General features: G+C 35.1%; 1 protein-coding gene across 3 annotated transcripts; it reads right to left on the reverse strand.

Moving 5' to 3' along the window:
• On the reverse strand, positions 1-17,574 carry LOC121979999 (DNA ligase 6-like). Of its 3 annotated transcripts, XM_042531969.1 has the most exons (21): positions 15,240-17,574; positions 15,031-15,148; positions 14,837-14,918; positions 11,635-11,737; positions 11,467-11,563; positions 10,062-10,164; positions 7,820-7,948; positions 5,507-5,554; positions 4,934-5,031; positions 4,779-4,844; positions 3,616-3,775; positions 3,428-3,535; positions 2,404-2,453; positions 1,959-1,993; positions 1,789-1,850; positions 1,634-1,690; positions 1,391-1,549; positions 1,232-1,320; positions 1,031-1,130; positions 513-630; positions 1-418 (listed from the first exon to the last, which is right to left on the reverse strand). In XM_042531969.1, exons 1-21 carry the CDS (start codon positions 17,530-17,532, stop codon positions 228-230), a joined length of 4,266 nt encoding a protein of 1,421 aa, XP_042387903.1. In that variant the 5' UTR covers positions 17,533-17,574; the 3' UTR covers positions 1-227. The 3 variants fall into 3 exon arrangements, with proteins under 3 accessions (XP_042387903.1, XP_042387905.1, XP_042387904.1); XM_042531971.1 differs by lacking the exon at positions 7,820-7,948; XM_042531970.1 differs by lacking the exon at positions 1,634-1,690.
• Positions 17,575-19,714: the final 2,140 nt, after the last annotated feature.

Genomic DNA, 19,714 nt, shown 5'->3' on the forward strand with positions numbered 1-19,714 from the left:
TTAGTGTACAAGATAAAGTAGCATTCAACATAAAAGAAGACAGTTTAGTAGCAATATAATAGTAATTCAACATAAGGTCACCATACCTTGATTTCCAAAAGAAAGAAAAAATGTTTTTCTTCTATAAAAGTAGGTCAAGAGCAAGTGGCAAAAGGACTATAGAGCAAAAGAGTTCAACTATAGGGCAGGCATTATTCACACAAAACTATTTGCCTGAATCATTTCCACTAATCTTCTGTGAACACCTCCATTTTTCTGGTTTGAGATTTATACATGAGAGCAATATCAGAAGAAGTGCTGCAATCTTCGGGCGTCTTGTCTGGTTGAGATCGGATGTACCTTGGCAATCTTACGGAGATGCCTCGTGAAGGATGAACTAAACCAACAGCAGCATGATGAACTGGTGATATTGTGAGGTCTGGGATGGTTAGATTAAACGAACAATCAATCCTTGAGATCGACGTGCAATTTCCGCTGAATTAAATTTAGATGACAGTGGAATACCAACATACCTGCACCTCTTATTTCCCAAACAAGTTCTGGATGAAACCAGAGATCAGGTGTCTCATGTGTTTGGTAGTAAGATGGCTTCCTGGGCAATAACTTCTCCCCAGAAAGAAATTCTTTCATCTGCAATTTCACCGATAGACCGATAACCAGATAACAACATCCTTAACCATGAAATACCACTGAATAATTAGTAACCATACAAAATGAAATCAAACGTGCGTGTATAAGTTGAAACATTTCATCAAGTCATGCAAGTCCCGACTATTTGAAGACCGGCTACATAAACCTTATCTTTGTTGAGCTCAAAAGCATCAAACATACATTCTTTAATTTATTAAAGTTTCTACCTTTCATTGGAGCATAGCATGGTGAAGGTAACAGAACAGTAATATAAATCTTAGGCCAAAAATACCAAACAATTTCAAAATATATTTAGCAAAATTTCAAAATAATCAATTTGCTTAATCTGCTATGCATGGAACGTATGAGCTGGGCATGAAACCAAACAAAAAAAGAGTACCTCTAAATAAAATGAATCTAAAAAACCAGACATGACGCGACAGACACTTTGAAATTCTTCAGTATCTGGATTGTAGCACGCCATGAGGAAAGGGCTATACCTGAACGATGGAATCCACAAATATGAAATATCCTTGTGAAATGTCGAATGCCATGGATTTCATAAAAAATGATAGCAGAACAAAAAACTCAAAATCTGTACCATCCAGCTTTTCTTCCATTTCCATGCCAAGCACCGATAAGAACAAGATCAAGACTGTCACCTATTCCTTCAACATAATCACGCTTTACCTAAAAGAAAGAAAATTAAAGAAAATTAGTAAAATGATTGTCTGTATAGAACAGAAAGAAACTAGGATACCTTCAGCCATGCCTCACAACGTTTTGATGCAGAATACCCAAAATCATCTAGAGTCTTCACCATAATTCCTTCACAAGAAGAATTCCGTGCTTCTTCAAAGAATAAATTTACTCTATCTAAGGCGACTTGATTATTGGTGAATGCTTGATCTGCTTCCACCTATTCAATAGAAGTTATAATTCATAAATCAAGGTGTTACCAATGTTGTTGGATCCATACTGTTTTGCTACAAGTGCTTCCCACCTTAATCAGCAAAGAAACGGTGCATGACAAATCCCTCTTTAAAAAAACAGTCAAAATCTAATGACATATCTACTTATATAAGCAACGATAGAAACATAAGGATTTCAAAGTATGAAATAGACAAGTAGAAAAGAAGGACAAAGTAGGATATTTACAGTTATTTCCTTGGCAAACTCCAAGTAACCTGCCTTTTCCATATAAAATAGATCTTTTATATCTGCCAATTAAAACAGAGGAATTAAGAGTGCATGATGCGAATTAGCATTTTTCTTGGGTCACGGACATAGCAGATATGAGCAATAAGCACAGTCTAGAATAAACATACACTTTCTCCTTTTACGAAGTGGGAGATCCAAAAGCCTGTAACAAAATGAGTCAATCGCTTGATTGTAAACAATTAGATTCCAAAAATCAAAATCATTGGCTTAATTAGTCAAAAAAAAAATTGCATAACTGATTTTACAAACCATTGAATGGGTCATACCAGAATACATAGACCAGGTACATGTTCATTGTTTCAAGTGGACATGGTATATAAATCTTAAAGTTGTTTTTGTTGGTTTGTTTCAGAGGTATCAATTGATATACTGCTTGAAGCTTTCAGCAAACTTACACCTCAAAACAGTTCTTGTACTGAACTAAAACTTCAAAGCATGCTCCACATTGTTTGACTCTTATGTGTAGATTGTATTTCAACCTAGCTACTGAAGGAATCACAAACTAGAAATTTTTTAGCAAGTTTGTAATTTTGAAAGTTTGTAGGGGCATACCGTTCTCCATTGCAGAGCATGATATCAAATATGAAGACACAAATATTAACCTGTAAGACATTGCCTTCATATAAGCTAAGAAATAATGTCACCCAAAAATTATCAATATAAAATGTGATAAATCATCTATTATCTAGAATGCCTAACTTATGATTGCAAGTTGAACCATGTGAAAGTAACATCTTGGATGTATTTTTTTTTTAACATATTAGTTGATGGATAAAATTATATTATTATTCAATTAAACAGGAGCAAATACCTGATATATATTGAATGAAAAGGAAATCCATGTCATGTTATACTAGGGCTGAACAGGATCCTCGCGAACTAGCTATGTACTTGTTTCAGTAAGAGCTTTTATGTTTGTGTAATAGTATAAAATATATGTAAAAGATCAAACTTTGAATGTTAATGAGCTTAGCTAATTAATGGTCATGAACAAAACTCATAAACAATTTATGAATAAACTTATTTATTAGCCTGTCTAAATCTCAATTATAATTTTATTTATTATTCAAGCTGACCCTACCTAGTGGGATAAGACTTAATTGTTGTTGTATTTATTTATTTGTTAATCAAATACATAAAAGAAATATAATACTCTATAAATTTTTTATAATACAAAAAGACATGTATGCCTAAATACATAGGCTACTTTTCCACCAACTCGAATTTAAGGAACTTAGTGAGTTGTTTTTTCTTGAACTCTGCTAGCATATTTTCTAGACTGTCAGGTCTGATTTGTGGTGCCCCAATTCCCTCAAGATCTCTGTTTCTCAAGGCTCTTTTTTACAGCCCAACACAAACTTGGTTAGGCTTACATCATGCCAGTTATTTTGCCCCATATTTCCACTTGATAATATGTATATGACACCTAGATCCCCTTGACACCATGTTTCTACTTGATATTATTGTGTGTTTGACACCTTGACATTCACAAGTAACAAGGAGATTATGCATAGCCGTACATCCATCACTAAGCAGACTCTAAAAATCTCTGAGGAAAACAATGAAAAGTACAGACTCTGATTTTTTCTGTTGAAATTGATGAATCCTTATTTCCTCTTTCCCTTGAAGATAGCTCTTGAAAAGACAAAAGTTTCCTGCCATTTGTTCTGTCCACAGCAACAACCTAGTGCAAAGAATCTATATCTAAGAGCAAGTATAATAATGAAAATATTATTTCTCACTAAAAAACGTCTGGATAGATACCTCTGCATCTAATATAAAAGTAGAAGCTTCAGCTTTACAGGAATCTTTGATAATGTTCACTAAATCTGGGAATCTAGATGTTGTTTCCTTCATTTGTCGTGAAAAAATTCGTATAGAACCATCAGCTAATCTATGAATTTGGGCCCTTTGACCATCATATCTGAAATTAATGATTAAACAATATTAAAATTATTTCATTGGTTAGGAAGATCAAGGAAAATGGAATAAGATACTTAAAAGGCATTCTTCTCAAATGTAAGCATTGGATATCAATCTCTCAAACAAACAGATAAGGCTTTGTCTCAACATCCAAGCTTCACTCAAGCAATCTATGAGGAATAAATACAAGATACCAATAGCCATTTTAACAGATAAAGAAATAACAAGAGGCATACAACAAAGCTGCTGAATTGCAAATAATCAGGAATCAGACAATTTGTGTGCTTTAAAGTGCAAAGGTCCTGCATTAGATTGAAATCTTGAAGACAAAAATCCTGTGTTAGACTGAAATCATGGAAGATAGTTATTGAGGATCAAATTATCTAAAGGACTTATGGTACCTAAAATCTCCAGTTCAAACCTTTGCCAACATTGAATCAAATAAAACCATACTGCCTAAAACAGGTCCCATTGATAAACCTAAAGAAGAAATGTTGTAGGCTCTCTGATACCAAGAATCCCATCTTCAAACCTATTCCAATTTACCATGCCCACTGAAACTAAACCAACTTGTATGCACTAGTCAGCTTTGTCTCTTTGGGTCTTGACTACAAAACCAAAGTGCAATAGTTCCCATCCTAGATTAATATCGACGACTTAAAACCGATAAGATATCACGTAAAAAAATACAAATCAACTTATTAGCAGATTCAAATAGGAGTGAGACAAAACTGTGAAATGAGCCACCAGAATTACATACACCTGCTTCCTAATAGTAAAAGGTCTGAACATCCAACACTTAAAATTCTCAATCTCTTGGCATAAAATATTAAAAAAGTGTGCCCCATAACAAATAATTGCTCAATCATTTTAGGGCTGTCTTATGCTTAGATTATTAAAAAGACTACTAAATCACCATTTGAACTGTCTACGCAATTATTTCAGAAAAGCTTTTAAACTTGTTTAAGAAAATAGAGCATCAAAATGAACACATGAAAACATACTTGTATTCACAGGTGAAAGCTCTACCCTCAAACAATTTCATCACTTGTATGACACCATTGGTAATTCTGTCAAATACCAAATTACCATGGACATGAATAAAAAGAAAATAATAGATATGCAAATATAAAAAGAAGCAAATAAGAAGCAAATAAACCTGGCAAGCATGGGCAGAATAGGTGTGCCCGGAATCATTTCAATTGAACGAGCAGAAAATTCCAAGCCTTTGCTCAAAAGAGAAGGAATAAGAACATCCTGTACACAAGAATGAGTGGAAAGAGATAAACGAACAATCTAGGGTCCATAATGCTTATGTCTGCACAAACAACTTAAATATCTGATATTTCTGTATACAAAAGATATTTGTCAATTTCAACTCAAACAAAACAAAGACAACCTAACAGGAGGCAACACAAACCTAAGATTGGAAAGACACATGTTAATAGAAAATAACAATGATCAATTTCTCCATAAGAAGGGCTATTTATTAGGTTGGTGTAACACATCTTGCTTCTAAGTCATACTAATTGAATACGGAAACCCAAGTTATGTATGTCATTATGTAGAATACTCTAGTTTTTACTGTAAATTCCTACTGTAACGGATAAAGAGAAAAACTGATTTATCTCTAGAAAACTAGCAAAGTAAGTTTCCCATATTGCAATTTATCTGAGAGCATCATTTTATGAATCACTAAAGAAACTAACACACTGCAGCTGAAATGAATTACCAAATTTGGAAGTACATTGAATGCCTCCACAACTGCTGCTGAAACACTCTGACAAAAGATGATAATATTGAAAACTATCAGTAACATGAATCACACAAGTTTCAAAGTTTATCTAGAAATAACAAAACATCAGAAATCAATTTGTAAAGGAAAAACATTGCAGTTATACAATTGGCACAGACCTATTCTCATATTGAACAAGAAGCCTAAATAATCACAAAAGTAAAGAGAATTAAGGAAGCCTTTTCAGATTCAATGGAATTGAAGCACTTATTACACATATTCGTATTTGGTCAGGTTCTTTTCAATTTTTTCAATGGATTGCTTTTACTTTCACATGAACATAGGAACAAAAGAAACCAAGGAGGGCTTCTAAGAGCCACCACATGAGGTTTCTAGGTAAGTTATTACTATAATGATGTAGTAAATTAAAAAATTACATGCTGGACCAAAAATAGAAAAAACATGGTATTCTGCTTTTTTTTCCCCTTAAACCTATATTTATTACATTTTTTTTTAATTTAATAAAAAACTAAATATGACTTTTTTGAACCTGATACAAAACAAACCCAAGATAGGAATTTGATTATTGCCAAATTTCATAGATTTATGCTGCATTGTGCTTCAAGGCATGTCACAAAATTGGACTAGGAAGCTGATTTCCTTGAGATGGTTAAATGCAAACATTAATAATAAATGGCATATTGGCCTTCACAACTTCAACCATGGTCGTCAAAATTGGTCAAAACTAGTAAGGTTCACTCGAGTTGGATCACTAATGGCAAATCCCAATCTAATCCTTCCCAAGAAATTATGCATTTCCAGAAGGTTCAAGAAATTTTACAAAATAGAGATTCAACAAAATTAGCTAAAGTTAGAATACATTGAAAAAAGTATGGAATTAGTTGAAGTTTGATCAAATCAAGAGTAAAATTGAATGAATCAATTGAAATTTGGTTAAATTATGTTTATTTTTGATAAACTTGATCGATAATTTAACTTACTTCTTGTGGACCCCGGCTTGAATCATTGTGAACTTGCACGTGAGGGCGTGAGAGAGAACTTGTTATACATTGTATTTTAGCTTCATTTAATTTCTCTGTTGTATCTTTCTTAATTTTAATGACTAATTAAGTTGAACCATCCTGGACAATTGAGGTCTAATTAGGGGTTGGTTGGATCTACCAGGTAGGTAGGTATTTAGGGTCAAATGAGTTTTCATTGGGCTCGATTTGGACTTGTTTTAATTGATTTAGAAGATAACCAATTTGAAATGTGATTTGAGGCATTTCAGTCGTGTTTTGTTTGGGTTTAGTAGGGTAAGATCTTTTAGATTATTTAGTCTTTTCTCTTTTGCCTCGTCATAACCCATACTTGACCTCCTCCTCTTTTCCCTTCCCTTCCTTGCAGTGATGCTCAAATTATGAGATGGACCCACCAGAAATCAGCAGTGCTTCCATCCCCTTCCAGCAGCCTGTAACCTCTTCTCTCTCCTGTACTTCCTCCTCTGACATACAGCTATTCATCTTCCTGATCCTTCTTCTCCTATCTCCTGCGTCTTGCTCACCATGCACCTCTTCAGATCTGGACCATGAGCCACATGATCATGCTGTCAGTGAATGGTAGAGCTTATCTCCCCGCCAGCAGCTTTTCTTTGTTAACATTAAGAGGATAACCCCTATTATTCTTGTGTACAGTTTGTTTTATCGACTCTTTTTTGGATAATTGAATTTTTTTTGTCCTTCCCTGGTTAGCTGTTGCAGAATTTTCACTCTTTTGTTAGATTTTGCATGAAATATATCTTTCTCTTGTCTATCCTATCGGAATGTGGCTATGGTTAACAGTGTTTTGGTTATGATTGTGGTTGAGATGAATCCAACGGTCAATCAACCAGTTTAAATAGCAAAATCTTATGAGCAGTATTTACTTTAGATGACGAAAGATTACAGGGTTGATCACTCAAATGGAATGGTTCATCAAATGTAAGACTAAGAGACTCCTAGTAATGAGATTTTAACAGAGACATTATGTTATAAGTTCAGATTTTTGTACATTATGAATCTTTTAAATGAAATCTAATGTAATTGATGATGTTTCAATTGTATTCTAATCTTTGGAAGTAAGCAGATCAAGTGAGAGAAGACTGTAGGAGTGGAGCTAGTAAAAAACCATGTTGGCACAGTCTGATCAGTGCCAAGAGTCAGCACAGCCCACCACAGTGAGGCACCATTCTTGATTGATACCATTAAACATTAAATGAAAATATATGTGTTTCAGAGGCCTGCAAACTTACTAGAATGCAGTAAATCAAACCTGAAGCTGCAATTTAGTGGTATCAGAAATTCCAACAGACGCTAGAGGGGGTAGACTATTCAATACCACTGCTTGTGCTAGTGCTGACAAGATGGTTTTCATCATTGCACCAATACGCAAATTCCGAACCTTTACAAGCAATTATAAGCAGAAATAGTTGAGCAAGAAAAACAGAGAACAAGTTTAATTTTTAAAGCATACATGATGTAAAATGCTTGTGATTTTGCATACTGATTAGATGCTAACTATATTCTGGATGGTTTGAGGACAAACTGATGAATGCAGCTTGGAGAGCAAGGACAAAAAACCACGTCCAAGCCAGAGTTTCTTGGTTTCCTTCAATATAAATAGCATTAATCCTATCCAGGACAATTTTTTTAAGAATTTGTTAATTGTTATCTCATTGCCAGGATAAAAAGATAATGCAAAGACCCGGGAATGTACAAAATCTTCACAGATATTTGTCTTGTAAAATTCAGAACTTTCAGCACATAACTGGAAAGCCTTTTTGGAGGGGAAACAGAAGAGGAAAGGAGTAGACCCGACCACAGTTTGGGTTCGACGGTTCAAGAAACGTAAACCCTTAACCAACCAAGACCGTTACAGTTGATGGTTTGGACCGCCGGTTACGGTTCAATTCACGGTTCGCAATGATTCAAAATTATTATTATTATTTTATTTTTTAAAAAATATTTAAAAATTTAATTTAATTTTTTACTAAAATTTTGAATAGATAAAAATAGATGAATTAAATCACTAAACACAAAACAAAAGCATTGAATTAAAGTTGGATTGAGTTTAAATTAAATCCATTAGATAGTTCCGGAGGTAAGGATCACATGAATTTAAATTGGGGTCATTTTGAATTTGAATTGATCAAATTAAGATAAGAATCAAGTTTTAAAATCCATCCATTTAAAATAAAATATAAAGTTTTTGATTCTCCTTCATCTTTTCTCTCCCACACCTGTTCTCCTTTTCTTTTCCATGTGCTCCTAGGCCTCCTTTTCTTCTCCCCATCTCTTCTTCTCTTCTTTCTCCTCCAACCACAGCAAAACCTCTCCCTATCTTCTTCTTTCTTCTTCCTTTTCTTCTTCCCCATCTCTTCTTTTCCTTCTTTTCCCCCATGGAAGCCTCCCTTCTCCTCTTCTCAAGAGATGCAGTCCATCCTCCCCCATTTCTTTTTTATTTTTCAAGCCAACGACAGCCAGCTTTTTCCTTTTCTTGCTGTCCTTGCATATCAGCAACAGCCGCTGGAGCTCTGCCGGAGCTAGCCGAGGCCACTGACGAAGAGTTCTCCTTCCTTTGCTTTCATGGTCTTTCCAACATTAAAAATAAATAAAAAAAATACAGTTGAACTGCCGGTTCAACAGTTATTTTTGAGCTTGACCCGGTTACGGGTCCAATTCGAACACGGCTGGTGGTCGGGTCTAGAAAGGAGAAGATAAGGATTTATAAGAGCTTCAATTCACAGTACCAATAAGTGCTAGATCATCCAGACTCCACAAAGTTGCTGATCACATCATTAACTACAACATCTTTGATCATGAAGAGAAGAAAAGTGGACCCACGGTGTAGCCGAGTTAATACTTGGGTGGCAGAGTTGTTTCATGAAGAGAAGAAAAGTGAAGAGAAGAAGAGTGAAGAGAAAAAACAACACAACATATAAGTAAACAGCGCAGAGATAGTCAAGAGGCGAAAAAACAAGAGCGATGACTAAGGAACAGGGATAGTGTTTGAACTAGATGTTCTGTTAATTCCACAATAATATTCTCAAGTGGTGATCTCAAATTCGTTCAAGTATGATAAGTTCTGTCAAATAAGGGAAATTAAGTAGAGAATGAACATCTTGGATCTGGAATTTTGATATGGATTGGATGGAGAAATACTAGTGTATCTGACAGATAATTCAAATGCAATAATTTATTTTGTAAAATGAGGGCTTGAATGGATAAATTAAACTATGAAATTTTGTTATTTCTTCATCATCAAAGGGATGCAACTATTGTGGGTAATGGAATTTCCACAATGATGACAAAACCTTCTGGTGTAATCTGAGGATGGAAAGAACCATTGACTGAATAAATATAATATTTTGATGATATCTTTTTTTTGCACCATAGGATTAATGTGTCATGTACTCATATGCAATAGCGTCAAAAACAAAGATCAACACTCTCTTTGAAATGGTACGATTACTCTGAAGATTAGAAGTCGCAGAACCCAGATAATGAAGTCTTACCAATGTTCTGACAAGAAATTTCATTTCCATTTCCCTACAGGAACGCATCAGATTCACAATGAGATTTTTCCTGCGAAGGGCACTCCCACTTCCTGTGATCACACTACATAAAGAAAAGGACAACATAAAAGTGCAAGTTGGTATATCATTGTTGTAGGAATGGCAAACTCAATAAACATGGGAGAAAGTATAATAAATAAAGGTAAGCTTTCAAACATCAGAAAAAGATGAGGTTTCTAGTTTCAGCAGAACTTGTAACCTTGAAGTAGAAGAACAATTTGAAAAGAGTGATGGAAATCCAATAGACTAGTCAAATTTTACCCAAAATATTGCAAGGCCTTGAAGTAAGGCGCAAAAACTTATCAGAAAATGTCACAGCTTCAAAGTCCTACAATCTAGAATAGGATAAGGTAAAATTAGCCAAAAAGGTTAACATATGCTAATATTTGCAATGTTTGTGATAAGTGTTGAATACATGTCATATAGATATTATTGGAAGATAGATTTTGGGATATGAGCTGGTTGATTAGGGTAGCACTTCAATTAGTAGGAATTGTCAAGATTGGCAGTCCAAATGTTGTGGCAAAAGGTGATGTGCTCGCCCCCGGCGCCTCTCCACATCCGCCCCAAGGCATTTGGAAGGGAGATAAATCACCGAGCGACATGTCTTTAGGTGGGAGGGATTTTATTCCCCCAGGAATTCGATCCCTGCTCTCTTGTGGCAACATACCACCCAAATGTTGAATGGATTTAAGATGGACAAAGATAATAAGGATGCTAAAATTATTTTCCAATTTTAAGATGGAGGACTGGGGTATTAAGAACCATAGAATTCTTTTCGATTCCATCAAGATGGAAGCATTGCCAATAGAAGCATTAGGAAGTTTTCCAATCTTCTCTTTCTCTTATCCTATATTAAAAATACATAGGAAACAGCAAGATATCAACTAAAATCTGCCCAAAATTAAAGAAATTGATCGATTGTTCTCAAAATTAGATGACTACACAAACTTCAGAAGTAAGGCAGACAGCCAAAGGAGTTCAATATTGATTCCAAGCACCAATCTTGCAATCTAAAGCATTTTTTGAACACTAAAAGTAGTATAGTTCTACTTCACTTCTTCACAATCTTAGTCATAATCATACGCCAATACTAACTGTTCTGGTACTTCCGATTCACATTTATAAACATGGCAACTGCTGACAATACTAAATTTATAAATGTATATATAACATTAGGTTTATGGAAGAGAGAAATGCTTGGCATGTAAATATTTACATAAAAAAAAACTACATATAGAATATAGATATCAAAAGAATTAGGCCTTGGCAGCCAACAACTTTGTTACTCTAAAAGAACATGATGAACAAATAAAATTGACATTCTCGATCTTAAGTGTCATACCTGATCTCTCTAAGAATACAGAATAAATGGTGAATTAAAATGGGACTAGGAGGAGCAAGTAAAGCCTGGGTTTGTCGGATTTCTTGTGCAACATCACCTTAAATTATTCCATCAATCAGAAAAATGGCTGAAAGGTGATAATTACCAAAAAGCAATGATGATTCTTACCAAGATCACCAAATTTATTGTACATTTCCTTGATTTTGGATCTGGTTGTTCCACAAGCCTCTTCCAATGCCGTCACTACTAAACTTCCACCGACATTCAGTTCCTATGTTCATAACTTCAAAATGTGTTACCTGTTAAAAAAAATCTACAAAAACACAACAAAAAATTGAAACCCACAGGTGCATTGTTAATGTAATGCGATCAAAGCATATACTAGGACACAAATGTTTGACTAGTTTAATAGTGGCATACGGCTAAGAAGCATGCAGGCCAATAGAAAGAAGCATGAATGCCCAAATTGGCCGAGTTGGGCAGAAATAGGCAAAGGCATGTGATCTTTCCCAATCAATGTTGCTCATCTAACAAACATCAATGGAGAAGTCTAAAACATTAATGAATAATGATTTAAAGAAATTATCTAGAAAATGAGACTCTACTATCAAATAGATGTGATCAGTTCAAATTTAGTCAAATTATGTTGAATTTTGGGAACCCAATCAATCTAGTTGACTCTTCATCAACCATAGCTTGAATTCTACCGAATGTACATGAGAATGGGGAAAAGTATATGTTAACTTGATTTCCAACAAATCTTCGTCATTGTTCGGTCATTGTTTCAAGTTCGATCATTTAACCATGCCTTGGCTTGCAATATACCAATAGAAACACCCAACATCTCATCTACCTACACTCTCTCTCTCTCTCTCTCAAGGATTGTTTCAGAGCTTTTTTCCTGTACATCCAATTCAAATATCAGTGGAGTCATAATTAAATATTAAAAAATAACATAATTTTGGAAAATATATATTAAAATCAATATCATTTAATATTTGACAAATAACAAAAATATAATCCAATGAATAATGAGGACCATATTTATATAACATAGTTTATTATTCTGTCAATAAATTTGTCTGTTATTTGTTTTCATCAAATGTTTTTTCATACTTTTAAAACATGATTTTGTCAATAGTAACAATAATTTAATATATTGAAATTATGATAACATATATATAATGGGTTATTAATGATATATTTAATGAGACACAATTTTGGTCATATCAATTTCACAAATTTGTTGATTCAACATTCAAGTGATATTTAGACTATTTTGGTCATCCAATCTCGGCACCATATGGATTTGGCAACTATAGAAATTCAAAACAAGATCAAAAGAGTCATACTATAAGATAAGCTTACAAGCAACCAGATTGTAGCCTTACTAAAAGGAAAGAATGTTTGAACACAAAAAACACACATCGAGAATTAGCAAACAAAGTTAATGTTTAGCACAAGAGCAAGAACACCTACTTAATGGTTAACACACAAAAAAAGAAACTCATATACAAACTCCTCTTTGCCAACTCCTGTTTATCCCTACTATTTGGCGTAGCCACTTTTAGAATAGCAAACAAGTTATTATGTCACATTGTCATTTACAAGTTAAAAATCTAGAAGCTTTATACATCTTTGCACTAATGTTGAACGCCAAGACAATGCTTACTCAAAAGTAATATTAATATTATCACTTGGCATATCTATCTGAAGTGAAGTGGCACTTAAAACATCTAACTCATATGATCATTCCCCTTTATTTCTTTCCTAAAAGCACAGAAAAAGTATGATGGAATCTGTTAGAAGTCTATCACTCAGGTAATAGTAAACCATTCTTGATTCTTTGACCATATGAGGCCACAACATTTTTCAGTTTGTTAATCCAACCAACCAATGGAGAAGGCAAGCCTTTAGTTTTCCTTGTATAATTTCATAAGTTCACGAACAAGATATATTGTATTCTTAGTTAATAATAATTTTATCATCATTCCCATACAAAAAAAAGGCAACTCGAGCATATTAGCATATCGTTTAACTTAAAATAGTATATGTGGAGTTAGTCTTGTTGAAGCTAGGTACCACACTCATTGGTTCTGCATGGACAAGTGTGGTGGTCCATTATATATATATATATATAAAGGAGCATGAGGTATCAAAAATTAAATTCATCCCTCTAAGTTGTGATGAGCAAAGGGGATGTGTTCAAGGTAGGAACATGTCCGCTCATTGGTCCCACATGAACACTATAGTGATCTGCTACATAAATACAAATATACCTTGTTCACTTTCTAAAATAGCTCGAGTTTTTGGGATAAATGGTTAGTCAATTAATTTTACCAAATCTCAATATGAAAATGATCAGCAAAAGCTGTTTATCTAGTTGCAAGATATATATTGTGTATTATGCAATGAAGATAACCACTTAATAGAGAAGAAAAGCATGGATCCAAATATCCAACTATTGTCTATGGCTGGGACAGGTACAACCTAGGATTGTACTTTGTAAACACAATGATCAACAATAATTACAAGTCAAACCAAGGCTAACACTTGGCACAAGGACATTAATTAGTAGTTCTCACAATGACAAGCTATAATAGGCAGCACTACAATGTTAAAGAGCTTTTTTACGGGCACTCAAAGCTCATTGAGAGAGCAACCACAAGCTTCCACATAGGTTGAGAAGTTGACAACTTCTAGAATAATTAGAGATAAAATCAGCCACGCCACCTTAAATATATCCTCCATAAGTCAAGCACAAACTCAACTAAGCTACATTGACATTGGAAAAGCTCAAGCTTGACATGACCATAACAACTGCCTTGAGCAATGCAAGTCCACCTTAGGCAAGCCATCTTTGTGCCCCAAAAGCCACCTCGAGCAGCCACCTTTGGCAATTCAAGTCCACCTAAGGTGAGTAATCCTTGTTCCCAAAAGCCATATCTGCTTCAGTCGAAGTATATCCCACCTCGGTTAAGCTTCAAAGCTTTATAAGACATCTCGACTAAACTGCAATCATCCTAGTTGAGCTGCTTATGGCCCCATTTGATCTCAACTAGACTAAACTTGGACTCATCTAACTATGTGCCCATATTGTGGTCCTCACCTAATTAATAACTTTGATACGCTACTTTCAATTTGTTATGGTCTGACCATATCAACAACAACAAAAACTTTAATTCACCCCCAATGAAAAAGGCACTGTTCTATAATTTCTCAAATGCCCTTAAAATGTTTTAGGATCATCAACCAGAAAAGTCGCATTGTTACAACTACTAAAGGAAAAGATCCACAAATTCAATTTTTTTCTGAACAGAAATGTTGTTTTAAGTTGTTGAAAACATTTAGATCTTAACAACAAACTCACCATATTTTCATGGTCAGAAGCAATTCTATTTGTGCACAGATAAAGAGCAGGCAAAACATCAGCAGGAGACAGAGTAAGCAAGCTGCAAGAAAATAGACAATACCACCGTTTGCTCATAATTCAGACCAAGACTAGCATGGAGTAAAATATCATGAAAGCCAACATAAGCAAGAAGAAGAACATCTAAGACAAACCTTCTGAACATATTGCAAAGCATAGTTGTGGTCTTTATCTTTCCTTTTTCTTGTTCCACTAAGTGAAAAGTTCGTGCTAAGTGCAAGTACGGAGAAGGTTCTCCAGCTTTCCAGCATGCTGTAATAAATTGTCCTACTTGTCATTTAGTTCTTAAGTGAATAATGCAATGCAAAGATGGCTCCCAACTGATTGGAATAAGAATACGAACCATACTCAATAGGGCAATATTTATCAATTGGTAACGATACATTAGTTGCAGTTTTGTCTTCTCTAAAATTTCCCTTTAAGTACAATGTTGGTAAGCTTATTCTGTCTGAAGATGAATTGTACAGCTTTTCTCTATTCTTATCTAAATGAATAATTGGTGCATCAGCTGCAGGGAGTAAGTTCCCCTCAGTTTTCAAAACATTATTTGTGATCAAATTCTCATCATCCTCCAAGACATTATGGAAAGCACAATAATACATGTCCACTGCTACATCAATATTTCCTTTAGCCTTCTCCATCAATGTTGCAGCAGACTCCCGTGGTATTCCATCATTTATGACCTGAAGAAATTTGTCCAAATCTTCTTTACAGATTTTTACAGCAACCGGATCCTCATCTATTGAACTACTTATTTGTTGCCTAGAAGTATTCACATTGGTAAAACTGGAAGATGCATCTGCTGAAGCTATTTTGAAAAAATTAGTGATAATAGATTGCTTTGCACCACTTTTATACAAAGTCGGGCAACCTTTCATCTTCTTTTTTTTCTTGTTTTTTCCGCCATCTGAGCTCCTTTTTTTGAGTGGTGGATTTGCCGTATTTTTCAAAATTTGTTCAACTGATTGCTTCACCGGGCTCAGGAAATTCTTCATACCAGATTCAGGGATCTCTCCAGGAGACTTAAGAGGAAACAAGAGATCAAGATTAGTCTCAATCTTTTCACAAGGGCTAACTATAGAATTGTTAGTGGCATTTGCTTGTTTATAGAACTCTGTTTCGTGTTCGAAAAATTCTGTAACTGCAGCAATGATATCTCCATTAAACTTTTTGAGCAATTCTAATGACTGAATCTGTGTTACCCAAGATGGCAAGCAATCTTGAAGGTCCTTAAGTGCACCTTCCATGTCCTCAACATTTAGCCTGCTGAAATTTTGCATGTCAGGTTGCAGTGGAATATTTTCTGAATCCACATCACCATGCAGGTTAAGATCAACAGTTATGTCATTCCCAGATATTAAATCAGCAGAGTCTGACTTCCTGTGTAAAGCCAACAAAAAATCGTGCTTGTTTGCCATCTCATCAACTAGTCCTCTGAAATGCTTCTTCATAGCTAAAGCATGCTTGCTATCAGGAGTCTCAATATCCACTCCAACAGTTGGTATAACTCGCTTTGGCCTCAAGAACTTTACATATTCTCTCAACTCGTCATAGTTCGAATGCTCACTGTACGGAACCAGATGAACCTCAAGCGAACCCTTAACCCTCACTGCAAATCCATCTTTCTTCGTTTCATACATCCACCCTGTCGAAACAAAACCCACTACTTTAGAGTATCCTCTCTCCAGCATAATCTCCTCCATCTTTCCAAAATTAGGCCTGAAGTAAGGCCAAGTCTCACCCAATACGTTCCATCCAATAACGTGAATATTGCTGACGGCAGTATCCTGAGTAAAAGCGCCAGAATCGACAAGGCCCAGAACAGATAAAATCTGCATTTTTCTGCTATCCACTTGCAGCAGGCAACCGCACTGACGAGAAATCTCAAGCAAAATCTTCTCTTTGCCAATTACATAGGTCGCGATCAGAAAAAGAACCGATTCCCCCGTTTCCTTATTTTGCTCTTTAATTCTTTTGATAGTGCTCACGATGTGTTCGACTGATTCCTCTTGCGATGGGAAGACAAACTTGGGGTTACAATATGTCGTGTCCAAGAAAACAGCATCCGCTCCAACGAACTCACACAAAACAGGATCCAGTTTCATCGATTCATGGAAACGAAAGTCGCCAGTGTGAATATACCTTTCCGCTCGCCTCCCTTCGGACCCACGTGACCTAAAAAGGAACTGGACGGCGCCGGGGCAGTGGTTGGCGTCTACGGCAGCAACCTCCCATTCGTCGATCTCTAAGACTTCACCCAATGAGAGTGAAACGACGAAGAAAGGAGGGACCTTGAGGACCTCGACAAGGAGACGAGCGGTGATCGCCGAGCAAAAGATGACTCCCTTACACCAAGCGCTGCTGAGGCCGGCGTAATGATCTGAGTGGAAGTGGGAAAGAAAGTAGGAGACGGAGAAGTCTCCGGCTGAGCGGAAACCGTCGATTACGAAGCGCGTCCTCGGAATAAGCTTCGAGTAGGGGAAGTCGGAGGGCACCGGGGGGAGAGGAGAGCCAGCGGATAGGAGACGGAAAGCGAGGGGAGATAAGGAGGGACTAGGAGGAAGAGAGGCGGAGAAGGAGCGGTACGAGGAGAGGAAAAGGGAGGAGGAGCAGGAAGGGGAAGGAGGGCCGGTCATAGAGTCATCGCCGTTAATCTGTCTAAACAGGGATGCAGTTGTTATAAAAGGCTTTACTCATGTCATTTTTTTATATTAAAATAAAAGAAGGAAAATTCAACACCAACTCAATTGTTATGTAATTTATTTATAAATTAAGTAAATAAATTAGATGAGGAAAAGATGAAGAGATTGAAGTCGAGAAGGACTGGAATTTATAGATATACGAATATAGATTATAGATTCATTGGAGGATAAAATTCCAATAAAAATGAATTCAATAGATTGGCTGGAGGTATGACTGTGGATATGGTTGTGTTAGGGAAGTATATCTATCAGAAAATGGCAGGTTTTAACTACGAGATATGTTGACTATGCATTCTAAAACATGCCCTTTTGTCAAAATTTAGGTGAAGGATTTCCCAATAAGATTGTGTTATTCCATCAATTTTAAAAACGGTGAGAAAACGTTAGAGCTAATAAGGAGGGTAAATCTTTTGGATCGTATTTACAATTCAAATAATAGTCCCTTGGCATAGATTGATAAAATAGATGATCCTCATTTATAAAATAAGTGGAGACTATTCATTTCCACCAATTCATACCAAGGGACCATCCCCTGGATCATAAAAAATGGTCCAGAGGATCCGGACCGACAAGGAAACGTTTCTAACTGCTAATAAGGAGGGCAAATCCTCTAAATCGTATTTCCAGTCCAAGGGATAATCCCTTGGCATGGATTGATGAAATAGTTGACCCCCATTTATAAAATAGGTGGGGATCATTCATCCCCACTAATCCATTCCAAGGGATCATCCCCTGAATCGTAAAAAGTAATCCAAAGGATCCGAGCTGGCAAAAAAAAGTTTCTAACTACTAATAAGGAGGGTAAATCCTCTGGACCGTATGTGCGGTCCAAGGGATGACTCCTTGGCATGAATTGATGGAATATATGACCCCCATTTATAAAATAGGTGGGAATCATTCATCTCCACCAATTCATACCAAGGGATTATCTCCTGGATTGTAAAAAGTAATCCAAAGCATCCGAGCTGGCTAGTAAGTATTGTAAGTTAATTTAGTTGATTTAGACTTATTAATTTGTAAATTTATTAGAGCAAAAGTGAAGACTCACATTAGGATAGTGCTAAATGATTAAAATTTAATTTAATCAGTCAAAATATATTTTGTAAACTATTATCAAGAATATTCATATATATATATATATATATATATATATATATATATATATATATGATTTATATTTTAGACGATTTCAACAAAAAATTACTTACTTCTTATTAAAAAAAGATAAATTACCTAATGCAAGGATCTTTTAACATAAGAAAGGTGAAATAGATATTTTGTACTTGTTAAAATTTAATTCAAAATGTATTAGAACAATCATCCATACATAATAACTGTATCAACGTAGGAAAGAATTTTGTAGATTTTTAGATAATATACAAATGTAATAAAAGATATACATATTATACTAAATCTTAAGTGCAAATTGACAAATACAAATCTAAAATAATCCATATTATTTTATTTAAAATAATTTCTTTTTATTAGCGATATAAAATCGATAAAATTAATTCAAAAATATACTTTTACAAATTTAAATGTAATTTATGATTTTAATCTGATTTTATCATTTTAGTTCGATTTTTCTTTAATACACGATTTTACTCGATTTTCATAAATAAACTCACATTTTAGATGAGTTTACTAGTTCATTCGTGATTTTGATAACATTGGTGCCAACTGAAAAAAAAATGATAAAAGAGAAATGCAAGTTGGCTGCGACTAAGTAACTACAATTAAAAGGGTGCCATGTGGAAAAGAAGATTGTGCGTGCGTAATAGGAGCATTATTACGTGCAGTCAGCCAGAAACTCCACTTCGGCTGAACTAATTATGCAACTCACACAAATTAACAACTTCGGCTGCGTGAATGACAAAATTAGGCTTCCCCATGATCACTTCCAGGAGACACCGGAGGACCCTTTATGTTGAGTTGGAATTATCTGAAGTTGAGAACAGTGGAAGATCAAGGAGTATCAGATTGTCAAACTTCATGATACATTTTACGAAACTTCATAAAAAGTAAATAACGTATCATAAAAAGAACTCTCAAGCCAACATACTAAACTTCAAATCGCATGCTAAGAACACAGCGTATCATAAAAAGTACTCGAAGG

This window comes from Zingiber officinale, chromosome 5A (genome assembly GCF_018446385.1).
Source record: "Zingiber officinale cultivar Zhangliang chromosome 5A, Zo_v1.1, whole genome shotgun sequence".
NCBI classification, from domain to species: Eukaryota; Viridiplantae; Streptophyta; class Magnoliopsida; order Zingiberales; family Zingiberaceae; genus Zingiber; species Zingiber officinale.

Coding starts and splice junctions, on each gene's coding strand:
- LOC121979999 (XM_042531969.1), bottom strand. CDS start 17,532: ATGACCGGCCCTCCTTCCCCTTCCTGCTCCTCCTCCCTTTTCCTCTCC. Junction 5,555..7,819: donor CCACTAAATTGCAGCTTCAG/GTTTGATTTACT, acceptor ATCTTTTGTCAG/AGTGTTTCAGCAGCAGTTGT. Junction 3,776..4,778: donor GCTTTCACCTGTGAATACAA/GTATGTTTTCAT, acceptor CATTAATTTCAG/ATATGATGGTCAAAGGGCCC.